This window comes from Lingula anatina, chromosome 3, assembly GCF_051362555.1.
Source record: "Lingula anatina isolate TDL-2025a chromosome 3, LinAna3.0, whole genome shotgun sequence".
NCBI lineage: Eukaryota > Metazoa > Brachiopoda > Lingulata > Lingulida > Lingulidae > Lingula > Lingula anatina.
The window spans coordinates 23,469,040-23,487,660 of record NC_141769.1 but is presented as its reverse complement, the minus strand read 5'-3'; the positions used below and the strand labels follow the sequence as shown (position 1 = coordinate 23,487,660).

Sequence of the window (18,621 nt, the reverse complement as noted above, 5' to 3'; positions counted from 1 at the left end):
TTAATTACTCAGGTGCCCCGTTCTCCCCTTCACCTTCTCAAATTGAGAATAACGAAGGAGAGAGGTACATAAACTATTTTTCGTATCTGCCCCCTACATATATTATACTGAACCCTTTAAACTGACGCAAAATACTGAATCTTCCAGTGGTAACATGCATGCTTCCGAAGTTGTGCTTGCAAAAATAAAATAAAATAAATAAATAAACATCCTATATACAGACAACTAATTTGTCACAGCTGGCCATTAAGATAGAATGATTAAACATGAAAAACATAAATTGCCCTCCTAAATTTAGTGGCTAGTCCATTTTATTAGAGAAATATGAGCCATGTGCCTGTCTACCACTACCTGACTATGTTTTGCCAGGCCTCAAAACTTTATTACTGTGTTAGTTGTAAAACGAATACGTAAACTCGAGATCACGCACTCATAATGGCGAAATCTTGACATTTTGTTCTAAACATAATTTATGAATTAAAAATACTTTGAATTCCCTTGAAGTGTCCAAGGAGCGTTTTAATTGAATTAAATATTGAGCTGAGATCCGAAAAAAGGAGGAAAATATTAAAGACGTAGTCTTAACTTTCAAATAGTGTTCCGTGCACTTATTTGTCCTTTTGGTTTGTGACTCAAGCAGCTAAATCGGAACACGAGATTGTGAAAATCAAAAGCAAATCCTTGCATGATCTATTATTACTTTATTAATATTTTAATCATTTGGAAAAATTGGAAGTACAGTCCTTGGTTTAAACTTGAAGTAGGTAAGCAGGGGCGGATCCAGAGACATTTTCTGACAGTCTTCCAAATTATCTTTGTTGATTCGCCCTCCATTTTTGACCGTCTTCCGACAGAAAAAATTAGACACCCGTCAATGTAAACTTGAAAATCTGACCGTCTTCCAGAAGACCCAGAAGACGGCCTAAATCCGCCCCTGGGTAAGCATTCACGATTTCTCTTAACTACATCGTCATAAAAATAAAAGAAAAAACATGGGCAAATAAATACATTTCAAACAAAACGAATCAATATTTTACAAAATAACATTCACATATTTCCACAAAAAAAATTAAATGGTTTCTTTTATATATAACAATTACTGGAGATTAAAGACAACATCGAGTACTAATTATTGAAATTCTACTCAAGATAACATAGATATACATATTATTTATAACCATACTCTGACACACACGAACTAAGCAGACTAAATCACAACAGATGTTTTTATAACAGATGCTTTTCTGGACTATAGACAGCACCTTTTCATCTCTCTAACAATATAACCATGCATCTCAACAACAAATATATATAAGGAATCTAGATAAAACAAGTTCAGTTACATTTCAACAGTGTCAACCAGAAAAACATGGAGAAATTAACCTGAAAACAATCACTATCCAAGCTGAATACTGGTATTCAAAGAACATTTTTATAAGTACTACTTAGTTTTTATACAAATACTGCAAAGAAAGAAGCACATTCTAAGAGTATATGCAGGTATATGTGTATTTTCTCAATGATAGACTTCCCAATGGAGCAGCATAACATTATACAATGTTAAGAACCAAAATGGCACACAGCAGCAATGATTTGCCTTTTAAAACCAAGATAGCACTGATGGTATTAATATGACATGGTTATCTGCTTTTCTCTTCAACACGGCCTTGCCTCTGCCCCTCCCCTCCCTTCCAAAAAAAGGGACCAGCAGCAAAACTGAGTGCCATTCAATACACTGCTATCAAAGGCATTCGCTTCCATAATAAGCAACATCAACAGAATCAATTAATAAGTCTACGCAAGTCTAATTTGTAAATAAAAAGTTCATTTACCCTGCATTTGTATTCATGAGTAATCTAAGGACCAATGAAGTATTGCAAAATGCTCAGCATATCTAACCCAGTTGGACAAAGGGGAATAAAAAAATAAAAAACACACACAACACAATTAATATCATAATATTAATGCTGGATCTAGCAGTGATTGTCACAAATAAACAATCTTAAATAAATCTTAAATAAAACTCACAATCCCCTGGATAGAAAAAAACTTAAATGCTGACTTATTTGCGGCCTTCCTTACAAGTATAGTATAGTATATTAATAATGACGATAAAAAGTAAATATCTAAGCACTTAAAGAGAGACTATACACACATTTCTGCCTACCAGGCATGGCACTTTGACCCTTCTTCAATGGGCCTTGATAAAATAAAACAACATATGGACTCCGAAAAAAATAGAGATATGAGCTGTCCGTATGTAGATCACACAGAGATCTAAAATTTGAATGAGGAAAGAGATTAGTGATTTTGGTCATACAATTGGCAATAAATGTTTCTCACATTTGGTTTTCAGTTGTTCTCAGCTGTTATTCAGAAGTCTACAAGTTTAAAAAATACACCCTCTTCCTTTTATTTACATGAATGTAGATAATCATGAAAGCATGTTTACTGAGATACGTCATCACTATGGCACAAATTTATGATTAGTTTATCACAATCAAAAACTGTTTGCGTCACTACAATAATCAAACTATAAGATGTGTAGGTAAAGTTTAAAATTAATTTCTTTAAATGTCTTTGATTTTAAAAAATCATAAAAAGAAACAAAACTGGAAGACAATAAAACAGTGACTAGAAAATCACCTAAAATTCTAAAAAAAAAAAGTCCTCATGGAGAATAATCAGCACCACAAAATATCAAGAAACTTTGTTCTGTATTTTGTTCCACAGCCATGTTTTCATATTATTGAGTACCACTGCATGATCTAAGTCAGCAGACGTCTTATTGTTGTCAAGAGCCCGACACGTGCGCAGCATCCCTGAGAGCTCCACTCTCTCGCCACCCACTAAGTCATACAACAGATATTCTCTGAGTAACTGACAGGCATGAAAAAGATTAGGTTTGCTGAGACTCCCTGAGCAAGTGTGCTGTGAAATGTCACATTTTGAGCTGCAGGTTTTTGAGTAAAAACAGTCCTCGTCTGAAAAACACTGGCGAAGCTGCATCACCTTCATAAATGTCTGCTTTGGAAGCAACTGGGACACTCCTAAAAATCTCATGTCATAGCGACGTGTGTATCCCACAACTGACTCATCTAAATGGCAGATATAAAACTCCCCTGCATTTCTATACTGGTATACTGCCATTATGAACTCCAATAGACCAACAACAATTTTTGCCCGATGGTGCCAGCTTGGTTGAAGCCACTGATATGAGTTAGCAAATATCCACCTCAGATATGATGGGTTATCCTTGTCATATAAATATGTGTGGGGAACTTCTTCTACAGCAAATATATTGCCACAGAATTTCTGGATTTTGGGCACAAATTCTGTGTTTTGAAAAATGAAGGAAATGAAGAAATCGCTGTTCTGTAGAAGACTCCATATACTTTTGGCTTCTGCAAGTGACACCTGAAAAGGAGGCAGTATTTTAGTCAGTGTTACTGATTCAGTAAAATTAAAGTGAAACAAAAATACTGGCATTTATGTGGCAAACTTTGCCATACACAATACCTACAACAAAAACCAAACACCAATCACTTTTCTTAAAAAATAAAAAGTAAAAAAAAAATCATGTTGATTCTGAAAGAAACGCACATTTTCACTTAATAAACCCTTAAGTATATTTGTAGTAAAACAAAATTAATGTTTTTCACACATGGGGTGAATATTATCAAAATACATGCTAAAATGGACAAAAGTCATTTACAATGTCTGTATGTAAACATCAAGCATAAGAAAACAAAACTGGCAGACACTTATAACCATGTAACATATCACTACTTCCCTAACCACAAGTTTGTACAAGAATCATGTCCACCAGACAGTGAGAGATCTCTTCTCATTAAGTATGAATTTTTCTATGACTCTTCCCTTCATGTATCTATTCACTAATGATTCAGCTTAATTCCATATACCTTCCCATCCATATTAACATCTGCCCTGTCCAGTATTCTGGTCACTAACTCCAGATGGTCATCACCGCCCAGTCTGCTGACTACTAATGAACTGACCATGAGGCGAAAACTCTCCATGCTTGTTCCTTTGGTGGGCATGTTGAATGTGTCCCCGTCTCGCACTCCTCCCACTATGCTGAGGAAGGTGTCCCTCTTAACCTTGATCACCTTCTTGTCCACTTTGAATTCCTGAGAGGAAATAAAATTGAAAGTTAAGAATTTTTTTTTTTGCCTGATTTTAGCATTCTATCAAATACACCTGCACCTAACATCAGTCTCTGCTGAGGAATGCCCCTCTCTTTACTTTTTTAAGCCCTTCTATACTGGAATTTATCTTCAACCACATGTGAAAGTCAGTAACTGATACAGTTTTACTGACAATGAAGAGAAAATCGACACCATTCATGGATTTCTCAACTGCTTGACAGGACTGCTTCAGCCACAGGCCTCACCATCCTGATACGCTGGGAGAAAGGGAAGTCAACACCTTATATAACATGGTGAGTTTTACAACATACACAGAAATGTACAATAACGGCAATGCATTAATGTATTGATTATGAAAATGTTAGCCAAAAGTTACAACAAATGAACTCTTGGTATGAAAAGGTAAATTGTTTCAAAAGAAACTAAATGTGATTTTACCTGTGAGACATGTTTTGACTCTACATCAGCTAAACTATTTTGTTGTAATAAAATGTTGGAAAACTCAATTTTTAAAGGGGGGGGGGGCATAAACATTTCTCATCTTGACTGATCACCAATCAGTCTCTTTATTGCTGTTTGTTTGTTTTATCACTTACCACACTAGCACCATGTTTAGAATTTAGCTGACAGGTCCCCATCTTCAGCTTGCCATCTTCACAAAGATCTTTACATAGCTCTCCACCAACTGTCATTTTCTGATACTGGTCACACTGGGAAAAAACACCATATTCTTTGTTTATGTTTCAGTATTATTTATTGCACTTTCTCTTCGGCTGTTATTTGCTTGCTTACAAGAAATTACATAAATAAATAAAATCAAAAGCTTATCTAAAGCTCTTTTTGTTTCAACATACATAGTGGCAAGAATGAATTAAAATTGGTTCTGAATCATCAGTAAGTCATAATACATGCCACATCTTTTGATAAAATATAATAAAGAGAAACTGCCATCCAACTCAGGAAAGGAATGTCCATAAAATCCTTAAAAGAAGCCTTAGGCCAACATCACTAACCTCCAATAATCTCCAATTCATTTATTTCTCTCATTTACACATAGAGAACATATGTATATATACATATATGTAAACATAAACACATACTTACTATAAAATCTTGGTATATCAAGCCCTGACAGTGGGATGCCGAGTCCAGATAACAACTTATAAGAAGCCAAGAGAAGATGGCTAGAGACACAGTCCCCAGTAACAGGTGGTGTGGTCTGATATGGGCAATTTTCTGGAAAAATTAAAAAAGCATTTCTTTACATGAATAATAAACTTTTGATTTTTTTAAAACATTTTAATAAACATCCCTGTGTGAACACTTGCAGCATAATACTCATATTATCATCTAGTGACACAATATACAAAACATACAGTTGTCTCTACAAACTGCTGCATATATCACATATTTTAATACCTTTAAAATATATTTGCATTTTTATGCCTTTCTATTCAAAAATCCAAATCATAAAAAATAACATACTCAGTACAGAGCAGGAGTCTTATCAAAATATTTACAGATGTTTTGTTTTTAGTCTGATCCATTTTTGAAAGTAAATAAATAAATAAATAAATAAATAAATAAATAAATAAATAAGGGAAGGGCAGTGAGTAGTAGGAAAGCAAAGAGGCATTTACCCAAGGAACTCGACCCATTCTCTATCATGGCACAGACAAACACTTTACACCCACTACCAACAGGCAGCATATTCTAAAGCACCATTGCTGGAGTCACCACTAGAACACCAGTTCCAACAGCACCAATAAAGCACCATTGGTGGCATCGTAAAACGCTGCAGCACCTCAAGTTCAATTCTGAAAAAGAGAGGTCAGTAAATTTAGGAATAAATTCAATAAATGGAGTTTGACAAAAGTTATGAAAATATAGGGCATATCTGAAAAATGTCCTTAGTTCCGTGTCTAATTTAAAGTCTGAAACAATTTGTGCACTGACTGAGATTGGACTCCATGTCATGATTGACGATCAGCTGATTTTTTCTGTCCTCTATTTATAATTAAAAAAACACTACAAAGATGGCGAGGGTACTGTATTTACACCGACTGATATTGCATACCTGTATCTCAGGCACTGTCTATTGCATTAAATTTCCTGAGCTGTACTCCCATCCCGTGCACCACCCCCTCCCTTCTAAAGAAAAACCTCCATATCAGTTCACAGTACAGTACTTGCTTACCTCTGTTAGCAAACTTGACCTAATTTTTCTTTGACTTCCGGAGCCCGTGTTTTAGCCGAAGGAAACCCTCTTCCGCCTCTTTTACAAGGCTAGTGAACAGGTACTTGATGCTTCTCTACGGTCTGAAAAAATGCTCAATATATCCAAACGTGTGTAATCGTTACTGCTGTCGGTCTGCTAGTATACAAAATAAAAACCAAAGAATTCTCTCTGGTGATGTTGTAATCGAAAACCTGTTCAATGATTATTTAATTTGATACAGAAAACGAACCTTGTATTATTGCCGAGAATCAAATATGGCTGCGCCCATGTGAAATCATGTTAAAATCGAACTCCAAAAGTTATTATGTATAATCCACCTAGATGAGGGAGTAGCTTTTCACTTTGATTAAAGCAGCCCACAATTGGCAGTTTACTGTCTCATTCTTACTTTTACTTGGTGTGAAATGTGTTAGGAAAATGCCCCTCGAGCCCATTCAGGGGTGGACAACGAAATAACAGTAATGAAAGTTGAAAAAGAAATTAGTATTAACAGCAGTGACATTAATCAAAGACACCACATAACTAAATTGTGAAAAACCATGAAAATTGCAGTGTTACTCATATAAGACCTGAAGAAAAGGAACAGGGAGTCATCTGATTGTTCAGTTTTTGAAGCATTAATCATAATTTTTTTTCTTAATCATATAAGCCTGCCAAAATCACAGATTATTTGGTAAAGCCATAATGTGCATTCTTCTCATTTTGTAAGTGGTAATGACACAGTTTTGAGCAGGGCCAAGAGTTATAAATATTGTCAGTATTTATGGATGTTAACATTTTATTATGTCCCTTCAAGTCGATGCAAATTATACCTTTAGTTATTAGTCGATGTCACTGTTTTTTCTTAAAATGCTTAAACTTCCAAGTTGACCAGTCTCATTCATGGAGTATGTCTTGTATTCTGCAGCTCTCAGTATGGAGAACTGGGATAGCGAGGTTGCTGCGCCTGTGGCTGCTGTAGCAGAAGCTCCGGAGATCAAGCTCTTCGGTCGCTGGTCATCAGAAGATGTCCAAGTTAGTGACATCAGCTTGACAGTAAGTAACATTGCATGTCATTTCAGATAAGTGATAGTTTATTATTTATTTCATTCAGAATTTGTGTAAGAACAGTTAACATTCTGATGAAAGTTGTCCGGCAGAGCAGATGTGTTTCATTAAAATTAAACAACTTTACCAACTGTAACAATTTTTTTTATCTTTTTACAACATTAACTTGAAAACGTGTTATAATTCTGAAAATCATTTGCTTTTTAGATGCTTGCCACCCACATCTGCTGTTTCAAATAAAAAATAGGGCAATATATTGTTTTTTACTTGAAAGCTTCTCTAAATTTAAATTATGTAAAAGTCTAAAATGTAAAAAAAAAATAATAATAACAATAAAATAAATGAAAATACAAAGTGGGAATTTGTTATAATTTGGAGTTTTGACTTATATAGTTGCTTTAATTATGTTTTGCAGTTTGTCATTTATTCTCAATTCTCTTCTAGGATTACATCGCTGTCAAGGAGAAGTATGCCAAGTTTGTGCCCCACTCTGGTGGTCGTTACCAGGTGAAGAGGTTCAGGAAGGCACAGTGCCCCATCGTGGAACGCCTGACCTGCTCTCTCATGATGCACGGACGTAACAATGGCAAAAAACTCTTGGCCATGCGCATAGTGAAACACGCATTTGAAATCATCTATTTACTCACTGGAGAGGTAATATATAGGATATGTAGTTTTTTTGTTTGTTTTTTTTTCTGTAATGTTTAACATATACTGATTATACTAATAAGTACCTCTTTTCTGCATGGTGTCTCCAATATTCTAGGAGAGGCTTTCACTGTTAGTATATTTTCACATTGGGTTGAAGTGTATCTTTTTGGCATATAATTTACACTGTCCCTTTTTATGTCAGAATTTCTTTCTCATTGCAAAAATAAGCTTTTTAAGTGACCGAGCTAGAGCTTTGTCTACATGATCTTTTTTTCTCTCCCCCCTCAGAACCCACTCCAAGTTGTGGTAAACGCCATCATCAACAGTGGCCCCAGGGAGGACTCCACACGTATTGGGCGTGCTGGTACTGTAAGGCGTCAGGCCGTTGATGTCTCCCCACTGAGGCGTGTCAACCAAGCCATCTGGCTGTTGTGTACGGGGGCACGTGAAGCCGCATTCCGTAACATTAAGACTATTGCTGAGTGCTTAGCTGATGAATTGATTAATGCAGCAAAGGTATGACAAATTTTTGTTTCTCTTGTTGTGGTAAATATGTTCACGTGTTAAATGTGTACATGGTGAATACATTTAGTGTTAAATGTGTACAAATATGTACTTCAGTATTTCAAATGTTTGTTGATGTGAGGTTTATTTGCTTGGTTGCAGACCAGAATTAATGAATCATTTTCTTGTAAATCAAATTTGGATCTTGTTTGACATAAAAACAAACGAGTTTCAGTTTCATTTTAAGGGACAGCCTAAATATACATTACGTATCACAGGAAAAATATTATTTCAATTGGCGCTAATAGATGAGAATTGAATTTGTTTCAGGGGTCCTCCAACTCTTATGCTATCAAGAAGAAGGATGAACTGGAAAGAGTTGCCAAGTCAAACAGATAAAAACGTTTCACTGTCATCCTACCTGCGGGAAAGATCAGCAGGGAACATTCTACACAGAATTACTGTAATGTTATAATACAGACACAGGATAGAAGATTCACGTACATGAAAAAATGGATCTTGAGGGATATTGAAAGACATTACTTTCTGTAAAAATATTGAAAAGAAGAAAAATAAATAAGTTGAATGGATTTGTCTGGTGGTTGTTTAATTTTTGCTTACCCAAAGAAATGAATAAGACCTTGTACCACACAGAGAAAATTAAATTCTCGCCTGGCATGAGTATATATATTTTAATTTTGTCACTGAGGAATTTTAACATTTTGGCCCAGAGGGTACAGGTTTTGGGGATTGGTGACCGTTTTCTTTTAGTTCAGATGCTGGATGTGTCTGTATGTTATGATTACTGGATCTGTCTGAAATGTTATCATAAACACCAATGCGTATTGGACGTGAATGTTGCCAAAATAATGGAATGACAAGTTTTCTAGCTCAATTTTGAAAAATCTAAAAAATGTTGCATCACAGTTCCAGTCCTGTTTGGCACTTACTGGGATATGCTCGATAGCGAAATTTACCATGCAATTTTAAAAGTGGTATTGGTCAGTCTTGTTTGAAATCGTGAAATCACAGAAGCAAGTAAGCAACAAAAAATTATAAGGACTAAAAGGGTGAAATATTGAAAAGCTTGATGTACTCAATATTTCTGAATATTTAACAGATTAAATTTATTGAGCAAACTCAAATAGAAAACGAGGGCTTAGGATTTATTTTTTCACCAACCCTAGCCCTCCACTGAATACCAGCATTGCACAATGAGCAAATTAATATTAAGAAAAAAAATATCTGATAAAATCACTGGGTTTTAATCACAAAAGTGCTTCTTAAAATTTGCCTTCTGCTTAAAATAGCAGAGATCAACTGAATATCAAAATCTTTCAGTACATTTCTTCAATGTCAATGAGTGTAAAACATTTAACTAAGTGAACAGGCACTTGACTGTGGTCAGTGACTAAAGTTTAACCCTATAAGACTTTAAATATAATATATGTTATGTAAGTAAATGAATCTAAGGATAAATGCCTAATAACAGGTGCATGTCTATTCTTTGCCTGTTTACCTCGTATTTGTACTTCATATTGTAGTAGATATATCGGGGCTCTTCATGAATCATAAAAAATTTATGTATGTAAAATTTATGCAATGATTTAACCTAAATTTCCAATATAATATATTTAAATACACTTACAGTGAATGTTATACTATATGAAGAGTGGAATGTGTTTATGACTTTAAGGAAGACGGGTCTGTACCTATTAGATACTCCAGTCTAAGACCAACTTGTAGATTAACAAATCCACGCATGTGGTTTTCCTAATAATATCGCAGTTTATATATGGACAGTTTATGTATGAAAATAAATGCTTTCATTTCTCTTAAGAATATTTTTCTTTGGGAATAAACACATTAGTTTCATCTTCAAACAATCCTTCTCAAAGTATGCCATCTGTGACACATCTACTGTGGTTCACCAGCTTGTTTTTCTGTAAAATAATAAAAAAAAAAAATGTTTGTGAAGCCAAACAACCCAACTTATTTTTCAGCAAATTCATGCACATTAGAATAATCTTTTTAAATTTTTGTAAAATTAATTTTTCCCAAATAGCCCAAACTCATCAAATAAGCCAACTCTTAAATTGAAATATTATAACTTTTATTTATCTTGCATATATGAATATTCATTGATGGGGGGGGGGGGAGAACAATTAGAATAAAACTCAAAAAGCACATTTGGTTTCTTAAACATAAAAATGCTACATTTACCTTCTGCTTGAAGTTTCAACAACGCTTCTCCAAGTTTTTTGTAATCCTCCATGGTGTTCCAGATCTGTCCGGAGATTCTGACCCAGAGGTCTCCGTTGTCTGGCTGCACCACACAACCTATCACATTGTACTTGAAGTAAATATCTGCCACAAGTTGAAGCTGAAATAGAAAAATAAGTGAAAATACAAAGTATCATGTCACGTAGTACATTAATTGCTTGTATTGATCCCTATAGTTTACAAAGGAGTAAACATACATAAGCTGAAAACTTCACTTAAAAATTAAATGAATGCTGCAGTAAAACTAATAACAATTTGTCCCTGACACTTACTTTCATCCACAAGCCTTTTTTATATATAGACAGTTTTGAAAATTGATATTAACAAATAGATTCTTTTGGGGAAAATGAGGAAAGATAGTTTACTATTTCACTTGGTGGATAGTTGTTTAATGGAGGGAGCTTTATTAGTCTCATATAAGGCGCTTCCATTTCTTTGGGGATCTCCAAATGTTTGGTACCCCAAACTTTAACCAGATGTGCTGCTCCCTCTGCCACAAGAGCACTGTTATACTTTGCTATAGTGGACTGAAATAAGGAAAATACATTAGAAATCAATGCCAAAAAATGCTTATATTCTCTTACTTTAAAAAGAACAATTGAGGCACAGAATTGTCAAATAATTAAACAAACAAATGACAAAGCAGCCCAAAACTGATGAACAACTTATTCAAAAATTAAAGATCAATGTAATATCCCATAATGCTGAACTGCTTAATCACCATCAAATTTAATGTACTATTGTTAATGTGGTCATTCTGAGAATGTTACTATCACTGGGCTTCAAACCCACAGAGAAACATCTTGAAAATGCCAATTTGTTCAAAAATGAAAATCTCACTATTCCATGTAAACCTCCCTAAGTCATACTAATAAAAATTCTGTTCATCTCAAAACATGGGTGATTCCAAGTCCACTATTCAAAACTTGTCAAAAATGTACCAGGGGAATTTTGGAGGGAAATAAATCAGCAATAAATTGAGGAAGGGAGTTCACTGTCAACATTGATTTCTCTTCCAAGAAGGGTTTTTTAAAATTGAAAATCCTGAAAATCTCAACCTACATGTATGTCTTAATTACTACTACTACTATTTTTCAAATTTCACCAACTGATGAATGTTTGAAAAATGATCATACAAATCATATCAGGAAAACTCTCACCAAGCCCCCTATGTCTTTGTAAAATTCTATAGCTTTCCCAATACAGAACAGGGGGATGCATTCATGAGTCCCTTGAAAGAAGAAGTTATTGTGGAGTCCTTGTTTATATCCATGGGACACTATGGCTGGTCGCACAATTCCATGGTGTTTGGGATGAATCCACAGGACTCCACAACCTTTGGGAGTATACAGCCACTTATGAAGGGAAGCTGAAAAATCCAAGCATGGAGCTTTACAGTTTATCATTGCAACAAGTGGATCAGTGATGTACTATGTATGGTAAACCGTCATAAATGGACAGGTGTACTCACGCACCTGTTATGAATATCTAATGCTAGAACTTTCAAACATATATTGCTACATTTTTACTCATCACGTAAGTCTGATATTCTCTTCAACTTTTTTTCTGTGTCCAATATCAAAAACAGTTGCTGAATGGCTGTAATTAAATCATGGTCCATGGGAAGCAAATTTTAAGTGCTTGTGGCAAGGCGTGGGGGTGGGGGGTAAACCATTAAAAAAAGTGTCACATGGTTGGGGATCTGGCCAAGGACTATATCAAATGAAGGTCTGTTAAAACAAAGCAAACAGAGAAAGGCAAGTGAAGTCATCAGGACAAGAAGATGGAAATGGATTGGCCATTTGCTGAGAAAAGACCCAAATTCCACCACAAATGTAGCCATGTACTGGACACCAGAGGGACACAGAGAAGGGGCGACCTAAGACCACACGGAGAAGGACTGTCGAAAAAGAGTTAAAACAACTGGAAAAGTTGGGGGACAATCCATCACCTGGCTAGAGACAGAGAGCAGTGGAGGACCTTTGTTGATGCATGAAAGGTGATAGTAGTAGTAGTATGGGTTGGGGGTGGTCCCTTTAGCTCTCCCTGCACATGACTAATATGGTTGAAAAAGTGGGAGGTAAGGGGCCTAGAGGGACCCCCCCCCCCCCAAACAAACACTAATCACACACACACACACACCAGCTCCTACACCTACGAATAAATCCTTGCCATCACCTGTGAAGAAATCTGCTCCCAGTTCTCCTAGTTGTTCAACATTAAGGGGGACCTGCCCCACAGAGTGTGCTGCGTCCACCACCACAATGACATCTCTCTCCTTGCACACCTGGATCAGCTGATTAAGGGGCATCCGGAGAGCACTGGCACTACTGATCAGGTCTAAAATCAAACACTATATGCACCAGGATTATTCAGTATTGTTTACCATGATATGTCACAAATCATAAATATTACATGTTACATATCCCATTTACTAGTAAATTCATATCTTTTTGTTTGCTCTCTGGTCTATTCCTTTATTCATTGAATCATACATGTATATACAAACACATATATGCAAACTCTGCATTTATAAATATCTGCACATTACACTGCACCAAGTACAATTTTAGTCAAGGGTTAAATAAAATCAGCAGCTACCAGTATTCAAAGGCAGAGAAAACAGTTCTGTTGGACATGTTAATATTTTCAAATGATACTAGTACTTTTTTGAAGTGCTGTACACATGCACTTACCTATGACTGCAACTTTCACATTGTTATGTTGGTCTAGGTAGTCTCTGTACAGTGATACTACTTCTTCTGTTGACTGAATGGGGAATGTGATGTCTATGTGACATACACCTGAACCTATTAATTAAAGTGATGTTTGATCACCTTGACAATGTTAGTTATGTCTAACAACAGGAAATAGTTGTCACAAAAATTAAAGCTGTCACTGTAAAAAGTAATCAATTTAAATTGCTTATGAAATAAAATGTTCACAAGAGTTAATAACTTTTACATGTTAGTAAATCATACATTTTTTTCTTCCTTTTTTTTCAAATCTAAAATTATACTGCAAAGAAAAAAATGAACATTTTTTCCTACCTTCCACTTTGGAGCTGGCTTCTAGGCATATGTTCTTGGTTGCGTTATATGTCTGGTTGGTAATAAGGATCATGTTCCCGGGTTGTAGAGGTAGAGACTTGAAGACAGCATTGATCCCTGTAGGAAAAGACAGAGAATCTCTTCAAAGCATCAAGCTATACAGCCTGGATAGCACTCACACCAGTCAACTTTATGTATAAGTGTTAACCTGGACATTTCTGGGACTTTGTGAATATATTAACTCCGTAAAAAATTTCTGTAAAGGCTTTATAAACATGTTTTCACATCAAAAAGTCAGTCAGGTGTTCAAGGCCAGTGTAAAATGAATCATCCCATTTATTATATACAAAGGCTTGCCCTCCTCTTTTTTTTCCTTAGTGCAAGAACTACTCTGATTTACAATTTATTAATCAACATTCAGTTTTATTTCTTAGTATGTTTTGTAAGTTCAGTGTTACCTTGAACTTTTGAACAGTCTTACCTGTTGTGGTATTTGGAATCAACACTGTATTTTCAAATTTTGCTCCAATAAAGTCACAGACTGCTCTAAGATTTTCGTCCCAATATTCTCGCTGGTTTTTTACCATGAAGACATCTTGAAGCATTTCCCTGTCTTCCTGAAGTCTGAAAGTTAAAACATAATTTAACATAACATATTTTCATAATTCTATAAAACAAAAATATCAGATATCTGTACATATAGCATTCCCATGTATATCAGCCACTTTGGCATGAGCTTATTTCACACTTCTATTTCCCTTTGGCTAAAACTACTTCATTCCTTCAATTTTTTTTTTTTTTTTTTTTTTTTTTTTTTTTTTTTTTTTTGTGTTTTGTAAATATATTTTTAATTTTTCTGCCTGAACTCTGATTTATTAAAACCCTTACTAATCCCAGTGCTATAATTTGACCACACTCTTACATGTAGTTTGAATTCATTCATCATAAAAACAAAGTTGCTCTGTAGTTGACATCTGGTTAAATAAAATTCTGATAAGGCTTTACCAGCTCATAATAATAATAATAATAATAATAATAATAATAATAATAATAATATCTCTTTACATTACTGATTAACATTAACTAATTCATTTCATCTTGATGATTGTCGTAAACAAACAACACAGTGTACGCAATCCTGACTGCTGCTTCATTACCACTGAAAAAAACTATTCACACCTTCTCATGTGTTGCAGGACTTTTCGGGGTGTTGCTCCATAGGAGCCATTATTAGTATGGACCAGATTTTCATCTATGCAGAAGCACTGTCTTCGCATGTCAATACCAAAGGGTATATCCTTCACTTCTGTGGCAGTGCCCATCTGGAAAATAAAAATACTAAAATGCAGAAAATTTTTTTTTTCACCAAATGCTGTTTCAAAGTCATAAAGTATGGGGTACATTTTTGAAAAAACATGGGGCCAGGCACACAGGATCTCTATTATTCAAAGTGTTTCTAAAAGGCAAAATAAAACTATATACAGTAGGATCCCCTAGCTCTGAGCCCCTTTCATTGGTATATATATATCTTTTGCTTAGCTTCTTATGTATGACCCCCCTCAAAAAAAAAAAAGGATAACGAGCAAAAAGTTAAAAAATAATTTTTTTCATTTCTGTGCCCCCCGCTATAATTTTTAATTACTATAGTACAATGTCTTTGCCTGCTGTCTCTTTCCTAGCTTCCTAGGTACCCTTTATCCCTCCCTTCCTCCTTCTTTTAAAAAAAGTATGAGCAAAACAAGTAAAAAAAATGCAAATTTTTTTTTCATCCCTGTGCCCTATAGCCATCATCATTGCAGTGAAACTCTTTGCCTGTTGGCTTATATCTGACAAAAATAATCTTTCAACCTCTCCCCCTTAGGCCCCTATTTCACACAGACCACGAATCCCACGAATCGCCAGGAATTGACAAATTTCAGGATTCGTGAGGATTCGTGAGATTTGCCAATTTTCTGATCTAATTCTACACGCTCACGATTCAGTTACGATACAGGTACGATAGTGTTACGAATATTCGTGGGATTCGGCTGGAATCGTGAGATTTTGCCAATTTTCTGGTCTAATTCGACACGCTCTACGATTCAGTTACAATACAGGTGAGATAGTGTTACGAATATTCTTGGGATTTGGCTGGGATCACACAAATATTGTCCAGAAATTCACTACGATTTTTTGGAATTGGGAGTTCGTGGCCAAAACTTTGAACAGCTCAAAATTTTTGCCACGAATTCCCGATTGATCAAGAATTGCAAGAACTGACTACAATTATATACGAATCTGTTAAGAACTTCACGAACTGATTACGATTCAACCACGAATCGTGAAATTTTCAATTCCTGGCGATTCGTGGGATTCATGGTCTGTGTGAAATAGGGGCATCAAAGTTTTTGCCACTAATTCCTGTTGGTCATTCAAGAAGTGCAAGAACTGACTACGAATATATACAAATCTGTTAAGAACTTCACGAACTGATTACGATTCAACCACGAATCGTGAAATTTGTCAATTCATGGCCATTCGTGGGATTCGTGGTCTGTGTGAAATAGGGGCATTAATCAGCAAAATCCTGGACCTGCCAATTTGGAAGATATGACAGTATTTTTATTTCATGCTGCCTTTTATCTTTCCCTTTTATATATGTACATGTACCAGTACCAGTATATAGAATACAATCTTTTATGATCTGGGAATTCAATGTCTGATATACCTAGATTAGCTCAATATTAGCTGTTAATGTCTCTACTTTGAAAACGCTGAACCAAAATTGAAAATGTGTCCTCATGCTCAACTCCTTTGCCTTTGTAGTACATACTGTTTGCCAAATTTCAGGTTATACAATGACAATATTTTGGGGGTAAAAATCTGGTAGGGCTAATTTTGTCTCAAATTTGAATGTACATGGCATCTGAATAAAAACATTTGTGGTTTCACTAAAAGCTGCATAACTTTTGGTCTAGTTGAGTTAGCTTTAGAATATATCCAAATGATATGTATGGCACTATACAGCATGTGCACTAATTTAAATTACAAAAAAATGTGAGCCTTGGGGGTACATTTAAGTCAGTGAACATTAAATTATAGCATTGAGACAGCTCCTGCATAATTAGAAAGTTAGCCAGCTAGCTGTCACCTTGATATAGCTAGGTCTATAAATTTAAAACTCAATTCAAATAACAAATGAATGTCATACATTCCAGACTTTTGTGGTATGTTAAATCCATATTGAATGTTTTTAGAACTATTAACGGATCAAGACAGTCTTAAAAGACTCGAGATCCCTTCATCTGAGTGCAGAAGAAAAAAGGAGATATAATTAAAGTTTAAAAATTTACTGAATGGGAAATATGACAATGTAGTCATTGACTTCATTAAACTACATGTACATGTAAGTCCCAGAAAACAATTAAGGGAGCATTCTAAGAAATTATTTGTGCAGAGACCTACACTTAATATAAGAAAATACAGTTTCACCATGCATGAGAGTCGCCAGCATTTAGAATACCCTACCAGACCTAGTGGGGAATGCTGAGTCAATAAATTCTTTCAAAAATAGACTTGATTAGTATTGCAGTGTGCAAGAGGTGCTCTATATACATACAGTATCATCATTATAAACATAAAGCAGGGTTTGAGACGTTGGGAGTCACAAAAAATTATATCACAAAGTTTAGAGTCTAACGAGGACCTGTCGGGGCCTGTGTAAGAAAAATCACCATAACTAACCATAAGTAAGTACGTGTAAGTGAGGCGACAGGCGAGCGTGCTACTAACAGGTGGATGAGATACAACTTCGTGGCTCAAAGTGCGCTAAGGCTACTAGTACACCCACCGCAAAGCCAAAATTTTAATTTTAAAATAGCAATTAATGTTTGTGATGGCTAGAATTAATCAGCTTCTCTTAAATGAAGATTAATGGTCACTTACTTTCATGTAGCGGCACTAGTTGCTTGTTACACTTGAAGTTGAACACGCACCAGCAGTGGCTGCGGTTGATGCTGTATCTACCTGTAGGTCAAAGGTCACGCCAAGAGAAGCTCTGTTCTTGCATGCGTGCCACACCCAAACATATAATAACAGAAAGATTGCATTCAAACTGGTCATTTAATTTGTAAATATAGGTGACGCAAATATACAATAAAATATACAATAAAACTTACCCAGCAAACACAACATTTTAAAGAACATTTTAAAAAGTTGTCACCGTATTAACTTTTTAAAAAATAGCTTTATTAAAACATTTTTGTTTTTAAAACGTTATGTTGAAATGTTATACATAGCATTTGGATAACATTTTCAAAGCATTGTCGCTAAAATGTTTTATGCATAACATTTTTATAATGTTGTTGAAACATTTAATTCACATTTTTGGTTATATTTTGATAAAAATGTGCAATTAAAAGACATTAAGAGGTTTAGTCAAAAAGAAAGAAAATAATCAAAGATTTTGTAAAAAAAGGAGTTTCTTGTATTTATTCTGTATCCATCCAGTTTTAATTAATATGTCATGTTCAATAACACAAAGAAAAAATTATTTGCACATCTCTCTGAAATAAAAAAATGAAATAAATTGAAAATGTTCTGGGAAAAGGTAATAAGCCCTGAAAAAAAATGCAGTTTATGATTAACAATGTAACAGCATTAGTGTCACTAAAGTGGGTTTTTAAGCATAAAAAATATA

General features: G+C 35.0%; 3 protein-coding genes across 4 annotated transcripts; 1 reads left to right on the top strand and 2 right to left on the bottom strand.

Annotated features, from left to right (window-relative positions):
* Nucleotides 1-2,062: 2,062 nt before the first annotated feature.
* Nucleotides 2,063-6,388, bottom strand: LOC106177836 (divergent protein kinase domain 1B). 2 transcript variants are annotated; one of them, XM_013560752.2, is made up of 6 exons: nucleotides 6,367-6,388; nucleotides 5,810-5,986; nucleotides 5,274-5,405; nucleotides 4,766-4,879; nucleotides 3,924-4,151; nucleotides 2,063-3,417 (listed from the first exon to the last, which is right to left on the bottom strand). In XM_013560752.2, exons 2-6 carry the CDS (start codon nucleotides 5,825-5,827, stop codon nucleotides 2,701-2,703), a joined length of 1,209 nt encoding a protein of 402 aa, XP_013416206.2. In that variant the 5' UTR covers nucleotides 5,828-5,986; nucleotides 6,367-6,388; the 3' UTR covers nucleotides 2,063-2,700. The 2 variants fall into 2 exon arrangements, with proteins under 2 accessions (XP_013416206.2, XP_013416198.2); XM_013560744.2 differs by having other exon boundaries at nucleotides 6,247-6,373.
* On the top strand, nucleotides 6,379-9,200 carry LOC106164792 (small ribosomal subunit protein uS7). Its single transcript, XM_013542816.3, has 5 exons — nucleotides 6,379-6,466; nucleotides 7,316-7,443; nucleotides 7,900-8,109; nucleotides 8,395-8,622; nucleotides 8,941-9,200. The coding sequence occupies exons 2-5, from the start codon at nucleotides 7,324-7,326 to the stop codon at nucleotides 9,007-9,009; spliced, it is 627 nt and encodes a 208-aa protein (XP_013398270.2). The 5' UTR covers nucleotides 6,379-6,466; nucleotides 7,316-7,323; the 3' UTR covers nucleotides 9,010-9,200.
* Nucleotides 9,201-9,712: 512 nt separating this feature from the next.
* On the bottom strand, nucleotides 9,713-17,951 carry LOC106177793 (uncharacterized). Its single transcript, XM_013560693.2, has 10 exons — nucleotides 17,868-17,951; nucleotides 15,123-15,265; nucleotides 14,425-14,567; nucleotides 13,944-14,060; nucleotides 13,590-13,703; nucleotides 13,072-13,233; nucleotides 12,054-12,262; nucleotides 11,259-11,420; nucleotides 10,834-10,993; nucleotides 9,713-10,553 (listed from the first exon to the last, which is right to left on the bottom strand). Exons 1-10 carry the CDS (start codon nucleotides 17,871-17,873, stop codon nucleotides 10,528-10,530), a joined length of 1,242 nt encoding a protein of 413 aa, XP_013416147.2. The 5' UTR covers nucleotides 17,874-17,951; the 3' UTR covers nucleotides 9,713-10,527.
* Nucleotides 17,952-18,621: the final 670 nt, after the last annotated feature.